Source organism: Fistularia commersonii, chromosome 14 (assembly GCF_037954325.1).
Source record: "Fistularia commersonii isolate RoL2024-O1a breed Wild chromosome 14, RoL_Fcom_v1.0, whole genome shotgun sequence".
Taxonomy (NCBI): domain Eukaryota; kingdom Metazoa; phylum Chordata; class Actinopteri; order Syngnathiformes; family Fistulariidae; genus Fistularia; species Fistularia commersonii.
In genome coordinates this window covers 11,553,911-11,574,449 of record NC_141297.1, presented here as the reverse complement: position 1 = coordinate 11,574,449, position 20,539 = coordinate 11,553,911, and the positions used below count along the sequence as shown (strand labels likewise).

At 39.2% G+C, this 20,539-nt stretch overlaps 1 protein-coding gene across 3 annotated transcripts in view; it reads left to right on the top strand.

The window, feature by feature from the left end:
- The first annotated feature begins 1,399 nt into the window (after nucleotides 1–1,399).
- Nucleotides 1,400–20,539, top strand: part of atp13a2 (ATPase cation transporting 13A2) — a 24,768-nt gene continuing 5,628 nt past the window's right edge. Inside the window, exons 1-21 of one of the 3 annotated variants that reach the window (XM_086159276.1) lie at nucleotides 1,400–1,573; nucleotides 6,386–6,459; nucleotides 9,486–9,653; nucleotides 10,233–10,291; nucleotides 10,725–10,791; nucleotides 10,876–10,955; nucleotides 11,187–11,264; nucleotides 11,336–11,405; nucleotides 11,527–11,661; nucleotides 11,799–11,865; nucleotides 12,574–12,705; nucleotides 13,246–13,407; nucleotides 13,553–13,663; nucleotides 14,322–14,368; nucleotides 14,477–14,665; nucleotides 14,744–14,950; nucleotides 17,097–17,198; nucleotides 18,160–18,304; nucleotides 19,031–19,139; nucleotides 19,241–19,365; nucleotides 19,988–20,160. In XM_086159276.1, the coding sequence (XP_086015402.1) occupies nucleotides 1,564–1,573; nucleotides 6,386–6,459; nucleotides 9,486–9,653; nucleotides 10,233–10,291; nucleotides 10,725–10,791; nucleotides 10,876–10,955; nucleotides 11,187–11,264; nucleotides 11,336–11,405; nucleotides 11,527–11,661; nucleotides 11,799–11,865; nucleotides 12,574–12,705; nucleotides 13,246–13,407; nucleotides 13,553–13,663; nucleotides 14,322–14,368; nucleotides 14,477–14,665; nucleotides 14,744–14,950; nucleotides 17,097–17,198; nucleotides 18,160–18,304; nucleotides 19,031–19,139; nucleotides 19,241–19,365; nucleotides 19,988–20,160 (2,310 nt within the window). In that variant the 5' untranslated portion in view covers nucleotides 1,400–1,563. Of the gene's footprint in view, nucleotides 1,574–3,840; nucleotides 3,974–6,385; nucleotides 6,460–9,485; nucleotides 9,654–10,232; nucleotides 10,292–10,724; nucleotides 10,792–10,875; nucleotides 10,956–11,186; nucleotides 11,265–11,335; nucleotides 11,406–11,526; nucleotides 11,662–11,798; nucleotides 11,866–12,573; nucleotides 12,706–13,245; nucleotides 13,408–13,552; nucleotides 13,664–14,321; nucleotides 14,369–14,476; nucleotides 14,666–14,743; nucleotides 14,951–17,096; nucleotides 17,199–18,159; nucleotides 18,305–19,030; nucleotides 19,140–19,240; nucleotides 19,366–19,987; nucleotides 20,161–20,539 lie in introns of those variants that run through there. The other 2 variants (XM_086159277.1, XM_086159278.1) reach the window with 2 other exon arrangements.

The following is a 20,539-nucleotide window of genomic DNA, read 5'->3' as shown; positions in this document are numbered from 1 at the left end:
GGACTCCATCAGGGATCAGCTCTGAGCCCCTTCTTGTTTACAGTGGTGATGGACAGGCTGACAGATGAGGTTAGACTGGAATCTCCATGGACCATAATGTTTGCAGATCTGTAGTGAGAGCAGGGAACAGGCTGAGGAAAATCTAAAGAGGTTGAGGCATACGCTGGGAAGGAGAGGAATGAAAGTTGGTCCCAGCAAGTCAGAGTATTTGTGTGTGAATGAGAGGAACTCAGGTGGAACGGTGAAGCTACAGGGAGTGGGGATCAAGAAGTTGGAGGGTTTCAGGTATTTGGGGTCAACAGTCCAGAGCAACGGAGTGTGGAAAAGAGGTGTAAAGACAGGTTCAAGCAGGTTGGAATGGGTGGAGAAAAGTGTCAGGGGTACTATGTGATAGAAGACTATCAGCCAGAATGAAAGGAAAGATGTACAAGACAGTGGTGAGACCAGCAATGCCGTGTGGCCTAGAAACAGTTATAATGATGAAAAGACAAGAGGCAGAGCCAGAGGTGCCAGAGATGATGATGCTAAGGTTCTCTTTCGGAGTGACCAGGATGGATAGGATCAGGAATGAGTATCAGAGGAACAGCACATGTTAGATGTTTTGGAGAGAAGGCCAGAGAAGCCAGACTGAGATGGTTCTGTCATGTACAGAGGAGGGACAGTGAATATATTGGTAGACGGGTCCTGGAATTGGAGCTGCCAGGCAGGAGGTCTCGAGGAAGACCAAAGAGAAGATTTATGTACGTAGTGAGAGAGGATATGAAAGTAGTTGGTGTGAGAGAGGAGGATAAAGAGAATAGGGTTAGACGGAGTAGGTTGATTCGCTGTGGCGATCCCTGAGGGGAAAAGCCGAAAGGAGAAGTAGAAGAAGGGTTTAAACAAATCTTCAGTCCGTTGCAGTTGTGTCAGTACAGAGGAAGTTCAAAACCAAGGTGCCACACACAGCTTTTTCATCTGCAGATAAGTTTAGACTGCTTGGCATGTTGTAATCTCACAAGTTTTGATAGAGCATGAACAGCTTGGTTGATACAGTAAATGATAAATACATTACTTTACATTACTCAAAGCCACAACATTTATTGATGAAATTAAATGATATAGTTTTATTGCAACTCCCATATATTTTTAATTTTAATACTGGCAACATCTTGGCAAAAGTCATAAGTATTTAAAGCAACATTATTGTGCTACTTGAATTCTCTCAAGATAATCTGTCATTGAATTGGACATAGTATTATGACAGAAAAACACTAGAAGTAAAAAATTGTGATGGAAAAAGCTTGAAATGGGATATTTTCATTATATTTCATTTACTTCATCATGACAGAAATTTCAATTAATTGATTTTAAATTATTTTATTTTTTGTAATTTAGCACAAATATTATTTTTTGTGGCAGGCAATGGAGTGGTCTCCCACTCCCTCTCGCTTTCCGTAGACGGGTACAGTCGCTCGTCCCAGTGGCTGAGTCAAACCCCGTTGATGTTCAGACAAACTGTCGTTCCAGTGAAGATGATGTTGTTAAAGCAACGAAAGTGGAGACTGACATTGTGACGTGGGAATAATGGGCGACTGTAAGTGTATTTGAACGCAAACAAAGTCAACTCGCCTTCCAAAAACATTTGATTTTCAAACCGTTGAATGAATGTTAGCTTGAAATAGAAGCTAGCTCAGCTAGCATGCTTCGACACTGACTGATGTTGGCCTCAGCACATTCTATGGAAACAGCGGATAATGAAATGTAAAGCCGCCTAAATGTGGACTTTTTGAAGTTTCGGCAACATAAAATCAACAACGGACAGTGTAACCATTTTATATTATATTTCCAACATTCCAGAGTCATCTGTAACATATTACATGAAAATACAATTCCTGAAGTTGCTTTGGAATCGATAACTGGAACTTCCCTGTTATTGAGACAGCACTTGACACATTTTTTTTTTTCATTTCCACAAAATTATTAAGTTCACCAATAAGCCAGGTTGTAATTGAGTATTTATTTATTTGGACTTGTTTTTATGTACTGGTGTTACTGAGTCTGGCTGACAGAAAATACATACACAGTATGTGGAAGATTTGTCTGCTTTTTGGTATCTACAATTTAGACACCGGTATGTTCTTTGAAGAGAAAAATGGTTAAATGTATGTTTGACCATCAATATCAGCTTTTATGATGCCTCCAAATACATTGACATGGACATTGTGTTTATTTCTACGTTGTGCCGTCAACTTAGAGAAATATCTTACGATCATGCGAATGTTAATGATCACTTAGTGATTTTTGGAGATAAGATTTTCAACATAATATATGGGTTTTAAATCTGAAGTTGTTTTAAGCCTGGATACTATTCTTTTTTCAGACTAATGTGATTATCAAATATAGATCCATTATTTCTTGAGGTTGCTGTCAGGATGTTACATTTGATTTAAATGTTTCTCCAGCTGAACCACCTTTTACTGTGAGAATATTTAAATGCTATTAAAAGTATAAATGATACAATAAAAATGCATAGATAAAGAAAACACTTTGCTTCCTTGCATACTGAGTGTTTTGGCTTTTAATACAGGGGGGAGCTGGGGTTTAGCAAAGTAACAATCAGAGTCAAGGATAAATTGCTCTTTGGAAGACGGTTTTGATTTAACAGGCAACAAACAGTGGAAAGCCAGTATACCCTCAGTTAGCCTGAGGGTAGACTCCCCCGTTATGATAACTGACTGTGCAGGTTTGTGCCACACATCGAACACAACATTTTACATTCATTCAACCATGGACTTCTTTAAGATATAATCAAGAGAAACTCCCAACAGTCATCGTCTTTTGCAAAGGACTCTGGGGTTTCATTGTTCAGTCCCCGCCTCATGCTACAATACTTTGACCCCTTTTTGCTTATAGAATATATCTAATCTTATAAACACCAGCATACTGTACATATATGTAGTGGATTTTCTTTTATTTCCAAATATCTGCATCAGTTTTACAAGACCAGAATTAGCCAGGCTAATATTGGTTGCTATTGGTGGTGTGTGTGTGTTTGTGTGTGTGTGTGTGTAAGCCTTTATAATATATATTTATACATATCTAGACACACATATACCTAAATATTTTTGAAATTATAGCTTATGGGTGTCATTAGCAATGTTTATCAGCACGTCAGTGAGTAGGACATCATTTCTAAAAGTCCCATTTTCAGCACTTTCCCAGTTAGAGAAGATTCAAAGCAGAATAAAATTTCCTCTCACATGATCTGAATTCCTTGAGATGGTCCATCTACATGAGACTTCAACTGATTTGTTAATACCCTGATCTAAAAAAAAACATGTCAAGGATAGCTTTGCTGTAAAACAATTCCATATCAATAATTGCAGCTGTCTAACTCCAAACTTTGATAATGACAACTTGTTTTTTTGGGTTGCTTTGGGTAGATTGCCCAAAGTGAATACACCACAGACATGTGAGGGGTCGAGGGTGCGGAAATTTATCTTTGCTAAGAGTTCACATGATCACTGATTAACCATGTGACACTGCTAAGAAGTCATTACTCGGGGTTTGTGTTTTCATTTTCAGTGGCTTCATGGGGATGCACAGGGGGAGATAACTAAATTGTTTACATTTAATACAATCGGACTTTGCAAAGATATAGTTCCCCATGGCTGTTGAAATTACATCGTCCCAAGGGCTTTATCATGTCAGCCTGTTCAGCAGTCTCACTTGGACAATTTTCTAGCCTGAATTTTGGAAATCCCTCTCCTCATTGCCGCGTCGCAACTGCGGACACGTCAGATTACTGAACACCTCCCGGTCGGTGTCAAACCCAGAGCCTGTTGGACTAGTTGTCAAATATTCAGCTTGTGCGTTGGCCGGGTGAGGAGAAGCCGCGGAGCAGGTGGGATATTCGTTGTCTCGATACCGGCAATTTCCCCTCTCGGATTCGAGGGAATCCTTGTAGATACTTTCTTTTGAATCGACAGGGACTGTAAGTGTTACCGCAGCCCGAAACTCAAATGTTTGTGATTGTTCATTGACCCAATTCAGCGTCATGAGAAAGCGGAAGTGAGTTCAACCAGGACCTCCTTTTACTGTTTATCGGCTCATCGTGGCATATACATAGTGTTTTAAGGAGACTATTATACTTTACGATGTTATTCTTATTTCCAGCCCTCAAAGTTAATGATCTATTCAAGTTATTGCCCGTGCTCACGCATGGGTGCGTGTGCACGTGGTTGAAATATTAAGTGTTGCAAATTTTTGGTATTCTTTAAATGTCATTCCAAACACGCTGATGTCGATTTTGTTCCTGTTGTGTCATACCAACACAGTTTGTCACTGCGGGCGGTCTTCGAGGTACTATTTGATTGTTTCGGAAGATAATGTAATTTCTCTTCATTCATATTTAATTTAAGGAATGCAATTTCTCTCAGGTATCGAGGAATCAATTTTTAACTCTGCAAAATTTGAGTTTCTGTCTATATTCATACGTGGATCATATCCATCTAAATATACACACACAGTTGCAATGAGACCTATTCAACCCACCCACCTCAAAACGATGAACAATTGATTAAACAATAAAAAAAAAATGATGATTGATATTTGATTTATTTATACAACAGAATTTGATTTAACTTTGAATTTCAAATGAAAAATTTGGCTCTTGACACAAGCATGTGCAGCATTATTCAATCCCACAGCCTCAATATCTTATGGAGTCTTTCCTTGCTTTTATAACTTACAAAATTTATAACTTACAAAAAAAAAAAACGTATGAGGGAGTGCTGACAAGCTTCTAACATGTCTCAATTCAATCTTTGCCCATTCTTCATGTGCAAAAGTCTGTAGCTTTGTGATAACCAAAGTTTAATTTGTCAACAGAAGGCATCACGTTCCTCTTTAAAATGGCCTGATATTTCTGGGAATCCACGATGCCAGATAGATGATCATGATTCTCTGTTCCTGCCACAGAAAAACAGCCCTAGACCACTTTTGAACGCCAGAGCTACTGCTGGTCGTTTTGTCCAAACGGTTCCACTTTGGTTGAATTGGTACGCAGAACTGTCACCTAAAACTCTAGTCTTATTTACTTTTCATGTGCTGTATTTTAGTTAACTCTTTGATGTTCTTTGTGGTCAAGAGTGTCGTACGTCTTAGAGTCTGAACATGAAGCCCTTGTTCATTCATTGGATGTCTCATTGTTGCCACCAAAACGCTTAAACCAGCCCTGACTGAGTCATCCTGTAGGTGTCTTGCAGTCAAACTTGGGTCTCTCTTCATTGTCCTGACTAAGTTGCACAGAGTCCTTGATGACATTTACATCTGTTTTCCACAGGCAGGCAGGGTTTAAGCTGAAATTTCATATTTCTTTATAACGATCCCAACGGTGTCTCTTGGAATTATATATTTTTTGGAAAGCTTCCTATAACCAACGCACTTCGGGTGTGATAAAATTATCTCCTCAGAGTTTTTGTGAAAGTGCCTTTGTCTTTCCCATGATTGCAACTCACCTCAATTCTCTTCATGGGTGGGGCTGAACTTGCACAATGATTGAAGCAAATTATAAAGTTCACAAAGGCTCCACTTTAGGCCATACATTTTTTTTATACTGAGGTTGAATAATTGTGACATGGCTATCTTAAGAAAATATACTGTTACATGCAAATACCTCATCATTCATTTTCTATATTGTTTATATGTCTCACTGAACTTATAAACAGTTCATCCAATACAGAATCGGTCCCTTTAAAAAAAACTTCAATTGATTAAATGTCTTTGTGTGTGTGTGTGTGTGTGTGTGTGTGTGTGTGTGTGTGTGTGTGTGTGTGTGTGTGTGTGTGTGTGTGTGTGTGTGTGTAAATACATACATACACATACACAGATACATATACAGTATGTTGATAGCTCTGTGCTGATTTTGTATATGATACACGTTTACCTATCATTTTTCTGAAAAAAGTTTCAAAAAAATAATTGGAATAAGTCAAAACAAAACTAGCAAATGTGTTCATTAAAATAATCAAAACTCACCCTTAAAATGATAAGAGATCATAAAAACAATCGGACATTACTAGTAAATGAAAATCGACAATAATTGACAACTGGCAAGATCTTAACAGGAAAATAAGGGGTTAATATTTTGAGTTCAAGAGTTTTGAGGCAAATGAAAAGAATAAATCAAAGGGTCAGATTAGTGATAGTCTTTGTAACTACATGCTGCATGCATAGACTACAGCCTTTTAGTTAGTCTGGTATGTCAGTGTTGACTACATGATTATTGTTAATATGGATGTTGAATTCCAGCTAGGGAATATAACTAATTAGTATTGTGGCAAGAGCTCCTTTTCGGATTCAATATACCTATATTAAGTATATGTGTACGTGCTATGCCTTGCAGGTGTGGCTGAGCTGCACAGTGGGCTCCCCTCACCCTGTCTGCAAGACTCACGGCTCATTCCTGTCTCTCACATGGTAAGTCTTTCTACCTACAATTACATCAAGACTGGCAAAACAGCTAATTGGAGGCAACAAGGATTGGATATAGGATAAGGAAAAGGAAATATATATATACTCCATATAGGAATGTAAAAAAACAAAATCAAAGAAAGCAGTAACCAGAATGGCACTCAATTCTAAGCTGTGTGTGTGTGTGTGTGTGTGTGTGTGTGTGTGTGTGTGTGTGTGTGTGTGTGTGTGTGTGTGTGTGTGTGTGTGTGTGTGTGTGTGTGTGTGTGTGTGTGTGTGTGTGTGTGTGTGTGTGTGTGTGTGTGTGTGTGTGTGTTTGCACGCATGCAAACACGCACATCATTCCTCAATCTTAGGTTAATTCCATGTGCACTTTTCCTGCCGTCATTTTGCAACCTGCTATTATGTGCTGAATTTTTTAAGGGGCCCGAGTTTCAGCCTGCTGTGGACCCCAGCTTCAGTTGTTTTTGTGCTGAGCGCTTGGTCTTATGTTGTTGTTTGCCGCTGTATCTCCTTATCTAGATATCTTTGGCTTCTGTCTACCCCTTTGGCCAGGTCACTCAACCAGGAGGGTCTCTCAGCAAGGCACTGATCGCTTTGTCACTTCGCCTTTGTAACAGGCTATGCCAGTGCTGCGTTCCAGCTTGTTAAAGATATTCAAGAGTGTATATTCTTAATATAATGTGTTCGAAAATGTAGACAGAAGTGGTCAACCTCAAATGTAGTAAAACCTGCATTTGTAGATTGATCTCTGTAGTCCTGTTATAGTAATAAAGTATATTCTTTTTCTTCTTTTCCTTCCAACTTTTCTCTACAGGAGTCGCCATCGCCCTAACCCTATTCTTTGGATAGTCTTCTCTAAAATCAGCTAACCAGCACATACCTCCATCTATCGGGATTTTTCTCCACTTGCTCCCTGCTGTCACTACAGATCACAATGATGAATGAATCATTATGAAAACCTCATGGTCCATGGAAATTTCTGTCTAACTCCATCTGTCAGCCTGTCCTTTCCCACTGCAAAGAAGAGGGGGCTAAGGGCTCTTCATTCTCTTCAATGCCCTCCTCACTCCACCTTTGCTATTCTCTGCTTCTGTGTGGTCCACAATAGTCACTATTTACCTTTTGCTCGCTTTCATTTTTTATTATACATCAACTCTTTAAAATACCGTTTCCATCTTTCCATCACTCTTTTAGCATCTGTCAAGACATTTCCCTCTCTATCCTTAATCACCTGAACCTGCTGCACACCCATCCCATCTTCATCCCTGTTTTGCCAACCTTTTTCAATCCTTCTCTCCCTCCTTACTTTCCAAACGAACATAGAAGTCATCATGATTGTTTAGCTTTTGCCACCTCTCCCTTTACCAAGCATTGCATCTCCCTGTACTCTTGTTTGCTGTCTTTGGTCCACCCAATGTCCCACTTCTTTGCTAGCCTCTTTCCTTGTATATTACTCCTGCACTTCCTCATTCCACCAGCCAGTCTCCTCATCTATTTTACTCCCAGATGCTACACAAAGTACTCTCCTACCTGTCTCACTGATCGCATTAACTACTCGAAGCTCTCCCTGACCACTCAGAACTCTTTCAGCTCTTCCCTGAAAACCATATAAAAACGCCTCCCTCTTCAGCTTCTACCAATTTGTCCTCTATTCTGCCTTTGTCTTCCTCATCGTCAGAGATCTTCAGATTACATCATCTATACAAAATGTAGTCTAGCTCGGTGCTCCCACCTCCATTCTTATAAGTTACCCTATGTTCCTGCTTCTCTTGGGTAAAAAAATATTCACTATAGCCATTTCTGTCCTATCTGCCACCAAAATCTACCATCTTGTGTTTCTATCCTGGATGCCAAAACTGCCCATTACGTCTTCATCACCTCTACTTCCTCCATTAAAGTCTGCACCAATTACCACTCTCTCACCTCTGGGAATTTTTCTTCTCTAACTCAGTTGTCCTCAATCCCTGGCCCACAGATCGGTACTAGTCAGCAAGGAAAATCTTTCTTGGTACAAATTATAGTTTTTAACAACTGTTTCCACCTTTGTCTTACTGCCACACTTAATATTATAATTGCCTAATATAAAATGTAATCATTGTATTCAGATTAGATACTGTGAACTGACAAAAGTTTTTATGATTTGAACCCCGCGCCTCTAACCGGTCCTCAGAAACATTTTCATGCATAAAAACTGATCCCTGGTACAAAAAAGGTTTGGGACCACTTCTGTAACTCACATCCCACCTGTGAGGCATAGCTATTAACGACATTTTCCCACCTTCAATTTCTATCTTCAGACTCATTAGTCTGACTATCTTCAGACTCATTAGTCTGGCACTCTTTGCACCACCAGAACATTCCTAACAAACTCCTCCTTCAAAATAACTCCTCCATTTATGTTTCTGTCAGTACCATGATAGTGTGAATTAAAACATGCTCTTTAGCCTCTAGCCTTGCTACATGCCCACCTGTTCTCCTGGGCACACAGTATGTTCACCTTCCTACTCTGCATCCTGTCAACCAACTCTAGCTTTACTTGTCATCATCCCGATATTCAAAAGTACCTATTCCAAATCCCAGAGTCTTGCCTTTTTCTGTCTGCTGTCGAACACGTAATCCTCCTCTCCTTCTGCAATCTACAGTAGCCCAATTTCCACTACCACCCTGAAGGTTATTGGTACCAGTGGCTGTTGTTGATAACCTGTGCCTCAAACAGTTGGTTATGGAGGTCATAGATTTGATTTGCACAGTTGCTTTTTTGCATAGTTTTTATGCCTGATGCCCTTCCTGGCACAACCCTCTACATTTTTCTGGGCTTGGGACAGGCTCAGAAAGATACTGCTTGTGCCCTCCTGAGGCTGCATTGTATTCATAAAGTATATAATATATATTTATTTATTTTTAAGATCCCTACTGTGAGATGGATAAAATTTTATTATATCCTGCCATATATTCTTCTGTCTATTTCAGGATCTTTTCAATATGAAATTAACCTCAGAATGACAATATTTGCCTGCTGTTCTCCACAGGATATCCAGGGGTATAAGTGGGTGAGATGGCGTGTGTGGCTGTGTCGTGTGGGTGCTGTGTTGTCTTTTGGGCTCCTCCTGATACTCTTTCACTGGCGCCCAAGGCTTGGACTTCGTGCTCGCTGCTGCTCTTGTCCTCCAGCATTGGCAGATTATTTGCTAATTAAGGTGAGATAACAAATGTGTATCTTTTAAAAATTGGATTGATGTAACACTTAATACTTTTTGAAATCTTCTGCTCGTGGCAACTGGAAGAAATTCAAGGCCAGTTGTCACGAGAAGAAGATTTCCACAAGAAAAGACTGAGAACCTCCACAAGCACGTAGTCAGCGTAGTTGTTTTATTGAATTGTTTGACATGCATGAAAACATGGGGAAAGCTTAAGCAACTGGCCAACTGAAATCCATTTTCATGTATTTTGAAATCGCTATCTACTTATACAGTAGCAGAGATTGTCATGCTTCAATTAAAAATACTTCCTTGCAAATGTCCATATTACTTCCTTCGGTTAACCTTTTTCTGAATAGTATTGACAATCCAGACTGTCAGTTACTTTTTTGGCAGATATACTTGATGACATTGAATTTCAAACCTTTAAAGCACTTAAGGTGAACTAACTAGTTTCGCACCTGTCCCACAATACTCTGATCACCTCGTACAACTTACAGTCGCAGTCTATAAAGGAAGGCATAAATATGAAGAAGATTGTTTAGCAGTCACAATTTCTTTTGTAACCTTTTGCTTTAGGACAGTTTTGGGCAGCACCATGTGGTGAAAGTCCTCACTGAAGAGCTGGAGGAGGGCAGGTCAGCCATGTATCTTCAACTTTTAACAGTTCTTTACATTTGTCATTTCATTCTAAAGAACACTGTCTATGATCCTTGTGACATTAAAAACCATTGATTTAATAGTCATTCTTTCAATGAGAAAAATAATTCCTCTTGACATTAAAGGTTTATGGTGATGGTCTAAAATAACTGGGCTGGGATTTATTTTCTTATATTCTGAGAGAGAAAATGTACATCTTGAGTATTTTGAATGAAATAAATTTCACCAAGTCTTATTTCAAAAAGCGGATGTACATAGCTCTTATTGCTTATAGTAAGTAGGAGTAAGTGATTAAAAGCAAGAGGATACATTTTATTTCAGGGTTTGTGCACCTTGAACTTCTTACACAATATATAAAGTCTACCGTTTTGTGTATAAGGGTCACCCTCACATTTTTCCAATGTCTTTAAGTTTGGAAGTGTTGGGAGATCTAGAGGATACTGAATGGAGAGATACAGTTCAGCTGAACAAGGAAGAGGTAAGGAAGACATTGAGTATTTCTTTTCAAAACAAAAGCTGAAAATACAAAACAGCGCTTAAAGCCTAAATAAATTTTTTACAGAAAAAAATGCTGCGTTACTACCTCCTTGAAGGGCTACGCTACATCTGGCTGGACAGGAAGGGAGTGTTCTGTCGTGTTAGGTATTCAAACAGGAAAAGCTGGACCCTGTTCTATTATGTTAATTGTTCAGCAGTTTTTCAGAGCCTGTTTGGCTGGGTTATATCTTTTGTTTAAAACACATATGCATATTTTCACAGGCAATTAATTTGAACTATGTTTCCCATATTTTTTTAAGCATTTATTTTGACATATAACCACTCTTTCTTTGATTTTAAAAAATCAAGTTAATGTGTAATTACTTTTTGCCTTAGTGTCCTCAATGAGGACTGGACCTGCAACGACCTGTATGGTTTCCAAAAGGGACTGAGTCCTCTCGAGCAGAGCTGGAGGTAAGAAAAATGAAGTGAATGCATAAAGTGATTGCTTAATAAGAGAATGAGTAATTCATGACATGTTTCAGGACACGTATTTATGGGCTTAACCTTATTGATGTACCTGTGAAGTCTTACATGAAACTACTTTTTGAGGAGGTGAGGAAGAAACATGCTTTTATTGTCTACAATATATAATTTAATAATTGGCCTTGATTTTTATTTTCAAAATACCAAAGTTTAATCAACTTCTCCATTTGCCTCGATCTCTATCTTTCAGGTCCTCAACCCATTCTATGTATTCCAAATTTTCAGCATCACCCTGTGGACGATTGATGAGTACTACTATTACGCGGGATGCATATTTATTATCTCCGTTTTCTCCATTGCTATCTCACTTCATGAGATCCGCAAGGTGACTCTTTAAAGTTGTCCTGCTTTATTCAACTGTAGGAATTATTAACTGATATTTCAGGAATACATGTTGATAACAGAACTAGTATCAATTGATCACAGTACATAATATAAACTTTAATGTATCTCACTCCACAGCAAAGCATCACTCTTCGCAACATGGCCCGTTTTGTCACAAATGTCAGAGTATACAGAAACTCTGGAGGTATGTTTTGCGACTGCTTTATGCCTTTAGCCTCAGTGATTTACATAATTTGAAATTAAAGAAATTTAGGGCCGTACATGAAGAATTTGATAGATATTCACTGACACATTTTAGATTGCTAGTGGATGATCACAAAATCTTAGGAAACCTTGTTATCTAGTTGGGATGAAGGCTGAATTGAATTCATGTTTATTTTCCAGTGTACAATTAACTGTTTTAATCTCAAATGGCCCTCGGCTCACCTGTTTACAGGAGTAATTCTCCTGTGTAAATTTGAATCTGTGTGAAATATGGTCCCTCTTAGAAACACAATCTATTCTATATTCTATATTAGTAGTATTGCTTTGAATCTAGTAGTGAACAAGACCTGAAAGATACAGAAAATCCCTCCATGCCCCTTTCTTGTATAGAACTATACCCAAGTCCAGGTGTAGCTTATTGCGCTGTTCCTGGATATGTGTGACATTTATAACGGAGAATTCTCTAACACCTGAAAGATAGAAAGAAAAAGATGCACAATAGGCAGCATTAGGTCATTTTACTTAGGCCTTTTTAATTTTTTGTTTCCAGCGCACAAAAATGTTAAACTGTACATTCTGTCTCCGTCTCGTATTTACCCTCCCCTTTTCCAGTTGTGGTGATTGCAGCCATGGCTTAGTGGGTACATTGGTAATGTAAACGTCCTACTTCTGTGTCGTGTTTTCTCAGAGGAGGAGTGTGTGAGCTCAGAGAATCTTGTCCCTGGTGACTGTATAATTATTCCTCACGATGGTCTGCTGCTACCTTGTGATGCTGCCCTGCTGGCTGGGGAGTGTTTGGTCAATGAGAGCATGCTCACAGGTGATAAGAACACAATGCTACATCTGGTACTGAGAAGCTGGAGGCATCTGTTGTTTTTATAACTTCAACTGAAATGTTATTCTCACCTATTTGGTGAAATTACGAGTCCAAACTGCCTGTAAATTTTCTAGTTCCTGAAACACAGTTGATGATATCTTAGTTTTAGCAGTACTTTCACTATTGTAAAGCCACAAGCCATAACCCTGATGCTAATGATGGCTTATCCTCTCCAAATTGTGATATCTTATATCACAATAAGAACAGAGATTATGTTTTCATATTTGTTTAACTGCTGTTGAACAAAGTTCATTCATATAGTGGATGATTTTCATTCTACAAACACTGTAATCACTGCAATTGTTATATCTAACCACTTGTGTCATTTCTGTTTCATACATCAAACTCACTATCAGGATGAAAAGCATTTGCAATTTTCTGTCAGTAGTTATATGATTCCACATTTTTCAAAGACTGTTTCTTCTACTTTGTTTGGATTCTTCTCATAAAGAATCTGTATATTACCTTGTTGTGGATGTCAAGGCGAAAGTGTTCCAGTGCTGAAAACAACACTGCCAACTAGCGAGAGCAGGTATACCTCTGAGACTGAGCGTAGACACACCATCTTCTGTGGAACTCAGGTCATTCAGGCAAAAGGAGGGAAACCAGGAAGCAGTGGAGCTGTGGCTGTAGTTACAAGCACTGGTAAGAGGATTAACTAACTGTACGTCATCTCACCCAAATGTTACCCTGTCAAGGTATCATATAGACACTCTTTAGTTGCCATTGTGCTGAAAATTGTGCTTCCTCATGTTTTCAGGTTTAATAACTTGTTGTATTTTATTCTCAGGTTTTTTTACTGCCAAAGGTAATTTGGTCAGCTCCATATTGTATCCTCAGCCCACCAACTTCCGCTTCTACCAAGATGCTATGAAGTTCTTGCTCATCCTTGGTGTTGTTGGTAAGAACAATGACAATATTTTCCTCCCTGTTCCCTGTTTACACCTAGTGTTAAATTCCATCCAGAGTGATCAAATCACAAGTGCACTGTGTTAAATACATATCTAAACAGAGCAATGATGCATTAGAGTATCTAGTCTCTCAGACCACTTTTGGAGGTAGTCAAGGTCAAGTGTTGCCCCATTCTTTCAACAATGTAAACATCAACGTGTCTTTGACCACAAATGGGGGTTTGCACCTCTAATGTCTCCTGTTCTTTCTTTTATTGTGAGTAAATGTCAACGCAACAGTTTAAGCAAGGTATTGTTATAACTGCAAATTCTGCCTTTGCAAATGGAAAAAAACTGTGATTTGTGTATCAAATCGGGAATTATTATTAAATCACAAATGATCTTTTAGTAGGCATAAGATACACCTTTAGATACAGGCATAAAGTCACCAACTGAAACCTGTCCTTTTGCTATCAGGTGTCAATTGTGATCATTTTTTTTATTCTGGGTGTAAACTGAGCTTGAGTTATACATATGCAATGCGGAAAGAGGAAACAGGAACATATGTAGGAACATGCTATAACTTAGTCAAACATAAGTATGTTTATCTCATAAAACTGAGCTGCCAAAAACATTGACTCTTGTTCAATATTTTCTTTCTGTGTTCAGCATTGATTGGCACCATTTACAGCTCTGTGGTCCTTTCAAAGTCCAATGTAAGTCCAGGAATGGATGGAAGGAATGCCAGAAAAACAGTAACATTGTTTTTACATGCATTACAATAATGTGTTTGATATTACTGGCTTACATGTGTGTTTGTCTAGGCCTCCTGGCTGCAGTTGGTGCTTAAGACCTTGGATGTTGTCACCATTGCAGTGCCTCCTGCTCTGCCAGCTGCCATCACAACTGCCACAATTTACGCCCAAAATAGGTTGAAAAAACAAAGCATCTTCTGTATAAGTCCACCACGTATCAACATTTGTGGCAAGGCTTCCTTGTTCTGCTTTGATAAGGTTAGGAAGAGGATTACAATGCAAATGCCAAACTAATATGGCCAGTTGAAGTTGATCAGAATACATTTGCTTTTCCAGACAGGAACTCTCACAGAGGAGGGTCTGGATGTGTGGGGAGTGATGCAAGGGGGGCCTGGGGGGTTCTGTGATCTCGTCTCAGACCCAAGTCTTCTTCCTCCAGGGCCCATGCTCTCAAGCCTGGCTTGCTGTCACACTGTGACAGTGCTGCAAGGGCAGCCCCTTGGAGACCCTCTCGAACTAAAAATGTACCAATCGACTGGTTGGGTATGAAAATTTAACGTATTACTCCTTAACCAACTTAGCTATATTTTGTTGTTTAGTGCACTACATTCTTTGCTCATTTTTTTCTAGTCTTACACCATCAATTAGTGCTTTTGGCAATAATATTGAGGCTTGCATACCATGACCAGGCTACTACATTGTAATACTGCATTAGACATCTTGAGGTAATTTTTTGTAAATTTCTAAAAGATATTTACACAAAAAGATGTTACACAGAAACATTTTTATAACTTCTAATTAAATATATACTGGTAACATCCACAAATTCGTACCGAAAATGCTTTTTCGGAACAGTGCCTGTAACACAGCTGATGAAAAACATTAATAATAAATGTCCATCCATCCATCAATTTTCTATCCCTGCTTTGTCCTACTCCAGCTGATTGCTATCTTTGTCTTCTTTCTGTGTACTAAAACCGTTAAAGCAGTCTTCCTCATTGTTGGAATTGAACAGCCTCAGTTACTTTGTCACCCACTTGCTTGGTCTCTCTTTCGTTGTAGCTGTCAGTGTCACTTTTGTCTTGAGGCAAGTTCCTGCTTGTGCTGTCCTCTTCATCACGCAGCAGTTCAGCCTTTCGAAACCTGTTTGTGATAGGGGATTTTTTGACACTGCTCCACGCTGTCAGGATACACTGGTAGACTTGGGCAATTGTTGCTCTTTGCTTGTTGCTCAGTTTTGGTAAATGACTTCTCGCATTGAGTCATCGAACCTTCCCACTCAGATCGGAATGCCACTTTTAATGCATGATTCACACTGATATCGAGTGATTGCAAATACTTTGTTGTGCTGGAATTGATTTTGTCCTCTTGATGGCTGCTTTCACAGAGTCTGTTGGGCCCTCATTATGTCCAAAATGAGCAATGTTTTTTTTCTGTTAAAAAATCCCCCCCAGTCGCTTGCCATAGCACTCTGTCAGCCATTCCTTCATTAGGTTTTCTATCATCCAACCTTTCTTGTTGACTTTCACGCCAATTTCTTTCTGGAGCTTTTCTTTTGGCATTGTCATCTGTTTAAAAATCACCATTGGTGGAAGCTTTTGTACAGATGCTGTGAAGGCTCAGAACAATAATGAAATGTGTTCCCTCATTGCCAGTTGTTTTCAGCTTGACAGACAATTCACCTTTTTTGTTCACAGTCTGTGTTAGAGGCAGGTCAGATGTAAATGGTACTTCATCAATACTTATGTTGTCTGGTCTGACAGAATTCTCGGCTGTCTTTGTTTGGGTGAATTTGCAGAAGTTTGAAACTTTTTCCTTGTAGTTAGGAAGTAGTTGCTGCCACTGAGTCGTCCGTGTCCTGATGGCCAGGCCTTTTCGGCTCATAAATCTGAGACACCACGATGGTCCGTCTCTAAGATCTTCAATCTTGTTTTTCGTGGTGGTTGTTTCGGCTTTTAGTCGGATCTGCACGGTGGAAACACCTTGGCCGTCTGCTCTCTGTTTTTTCACCTAGTCTTCAAGAACTGTCTTTCAAGTTTGAGCCATCTGATTTTTTTAACCTCTGAAAGCTTTTGTCGCCTTTTTGCCTTGAGTCAGTTTTTCACGCCGCCATCTCCATCGTCTCACCATCAATTCATCGATACTCAGCTTTCATGCAGCAGCTGTATTTCCTCCTTTGCCAGCCAGGTTGATTGCCTTTAACGTGAAAGCTGCTTCATTTGTTTTCCTTGATGAGGATGTTACAAGGCTAAATGTTTTTGCATCATGAAGTTTGTTAGCCCCCAAAAATTCAATAGATTAGCTACATCATTGTTTTGTGTTCGAACTTGTGTAAAAAGAAGCAGCTTGTAGTCTGGAAATTGCAGTAAATTTGCTGGGTGTAATGGCAGTCATTGCTAACACGGGTCTCGATCAGTCCAGTATGAGATTCTTAGGTTCGACTTGTGTGTTTGGTTTTGGCACAAGTTTTACGCCGGGTACCCTTCCTGACGCAACCCTCTGCATTTATCTGTGCTTAGGACCAGCTCAGGGAGATACTGGCCTGTGCCCCCCTGAGGCTACATTATTTCCAAATACTTGAGATCCTGATTCCAAGTTCACCCATCGTTGCCCTTCTTTTTTATTATACAGGTATCATGATATAATTTTGTCCATTTGTAGATTTACCTACACTTTTCATATCTTGCAGATGATTCAAGAGCCAGAAGAGGACGGAAGGGAGCTAGATGCAGAGTTTGGAGGCCACAGAGTATTAGCTGTAATGAGACCTTCAGAACAAAGTCTTGAAGATGTGAGTATCCATCCTTTCTCATAAGGTCATCAGCTGAACCTCTTTTACTAAATTGATCAACCTAGAAACCAAATACGTTTTCCAAGCTCATAGCATTGATATATTTGCAAAGGCGTAATTTTTTTTGACCATCCCCATGCATGGATGTAAGGAACCACTTTTTAGACTGACTTAACTGCACTGTGTGGAAAATTAGGCTGAGGTCCCTGGTTTGAGTCTGACAGGGGTTTTCTCTGTGTGGAGTTTGCATGTTTCCCCCATGTTTTTGTAGGTGTCTTTTGGATTCTCCAGAGGAGAAAAGGGATCAGTAGGTTGATTGGAGACACTAAATTGGCCAGACGTATGAGAGTTAATGGTGGTTTGTTTTTTATATGTAGCCCTGTGATCGACTGGCCTAAACCCTGACTCTAACCCAATAGATGATAAATAGAAATACCTTTTATTTTCACATTCAGTTATACATACAGTCTAACATTAGTGAAATTTGACCACTGCATTTAACCCATCATGGATGAACCATGAGCAGAAGGCCGTCAGTGTCTTGCACAGCACTACTTTGACCGGCTTGGAGGAGTGCAGGAGTCCAACCAGGAATATTCAGTTCCATCGACTACTGCCCTAACTCCCTGGCCCCTGCCAACCAATCACAGCTGGGTTAGGTCCCAGTTCCACTGTGATGAGTGAAGAATAGGCAGTATGGATAATGGATGAATGAAGGAAAGTCAGTCTGTCCCCACATGTTGACATAATTTTTCTCAAAAACATAACGTAAAAAGATATTGCTTAGTTTTCATACTTGTTATACTTAATTATATCTTATCACAATAAACTCAAGTAGCAAAGACCAATTAAAAATGAATACCGAACAAGAGATTGAGTCATAGGAGGTCTAAGCTTCATGCTTCTTATTTCTGAAAAGTTGTTCAATTTTGCAAACTTGTGACTCTTGTTCTTCACTCAGGCAATGGCCATTGTTCAGAGGTTTCCGTTTTCCTCAGCATTGCAGAGGATGAGTGTGGTGACGGTTGGCCACAGGGGTCGCTCAGCTCTTGCCTTCATGAAAGGATCTCCGGAGATGGTGGCTAGCCTCTGCAGAGAAGAAACTGGTTAGACACCAAATAAGAAAAGACTAAAATGTTATTTTCTGAGGCATAATTTTTTTTCTGTACAGTAGGCTGGGCAAATCAGTCTATATACTGCTTTGCACTCAGTTTCAAGCAACGGTAACAGAGGCATTGCCCTAAATAGACATTTTTTTCTTGCTATTGATTTAGTTGAACAAAATATTTATTTGTTTGTATTCTTCACAGTTTTTTATAAGCACTCATGCACAGTAAGAGAGTCTAAACTTAATTTGGTAAAATATGTTATTCAGAGTCGCACTTGCTTTGGAGAGTTTAGTTGATCGAATTGCTCATGTCTCCAAAACAATAATTCCATCAGTACAGAGTTTTTGATGTAAATGTATTATCTTGGAATCATTTTGGACTATCTCTGAAAAAATACAGAAGGTAGGCCACCGTAAATTTCAATATCAACAGGTCTTTCAATTGTTTATTTGGAAATTCGTGAACTAATGACAGAGTTTATGAAAAGTTACGATTGTGGTTTATCTAACGCCAAGATGGGATTTCAGTGTTGAACCAACAATCTAGAATCCGAAGCTACTGTCACAGAGGCATAAAGAAACTAAAGAATGCATTTGGGCTAAGCTCAGGGAATTTGAATTTATTATTGTCCATGATGATTATAGGCTCTTAAGAACAAACAGGGATTTTCCTTGGTTTTAAAACTTTTTTTGTTGTTATAATAAAAACTATTTGTATTTTCAGTGCCGGCACAGTTTTCAAGCAAACTGCGTAGCTTTGCTAGTGAAGGTCTCAGGGTTCTTGCAGTTTGCTATAAACCAATCGAAACCACTGACCTGAGCACCATTGAACGGTAAGTGTCCTATCACAGTTACATTCAAGACCCCTGAATTATTTAACAAGGCCAGTCATGCTGAATTCGATGCAGCTTGAATTTTTCTTGTTCCTTCACAGAGGAGAAGTTGAGAAGGACATGCATTTCCTAGGCTTGCTGATGATGAAGAATCTCGTAAAGCCTGAGAGCGCCGGTGTTATCAACATTCTGAGACGAGCACAGCTCCGTAATGTCATGGTCACTGGTGAGACAATTTTATAATTCAGTCTTTTACAGGGCTTCCATCGTGGGGCTTGGTATCGTTCCACGAGGAGTAAGACCATGCAGAATAGTCTTTTAAAGATAATATGACTATTACATCTTTTTTTTTTTTTTGTTTGCTCATTTGTCATCTTAGCCAGCTGAGGTTGTTTTCAAAATTATGAAAACAGGTGTATGCATAATAGCCACAAATTTACAAAGAATTATCAAAGAGCAGTTCTCTGAAATGAAATACTCTGAAAATTTGAAAGGAACTACTTTAAAATCAGCCAAACATGACCTAAAAATTAGAATGATTTAAGATATTGCCTCAAAAAATTCCTTACAAATGATGAAGCTTCCAAAAACTACAAACAAATGACAGGTAAATACATGTATACATGTGTATAAAGGGAACACACCAGGGATTGAGCATCATAGGACTTTGGCACTGATATTTGGAGTTGTTGCTGCCAAGGGTTTGACAGCTCATGGTCTATCATGCTGATCAGTCTACTCTTTTTATTCTTTTTTTTTTTCTTTCAACTTAAACATTGAACATCACAAATCAGCCAAGATGTGTCCCCATGTAATTCATTGCACTGATTCTACTGTCCCTCTTCTAGGTGACAACATTTTAACAGCAGTCAGTGTTGCAAAGACCTGTGGGATGATTGGGTCTGACGAGAAGGTGATCTTTGTCAAAGCCACCTCCCACACACCTCACTCCATGCCCACCCTGAGGTTCAACTTAGGAGAAGGAGGGTCCACACAAAATTCCGCAGAGGTCATCACGCAGGTTTGTCCTCTGCTGATGCTACACTGCTTCTAAGAGGGCTTGGATACAGTGCTAAAATCTTGTACCTTGCTAGATTTAGTATGTATAAACATAAGAAGTAGGTTTCATTGCTTTTTACTCGTTTTGATGTTTCTTTGGCGTTTCCTTTCAAATACAATTGTAGAACAAGTCCTCTTCCTTCATGACGGAGGTGCTTTCTTTTTACATTTTCATACTACTGCTCATCCTCCAACTAAATCACATTATTCTCACAGTGCAGCTTCACTGAAGGGTTTATGAGCTCACAATGGATATTAGCTCCTGCTTATTCTCTGCTAGAGGAAATATTCCATGTGTGAGATTGTATTCAAGTGCCATCCTGATCACATACATATGGATC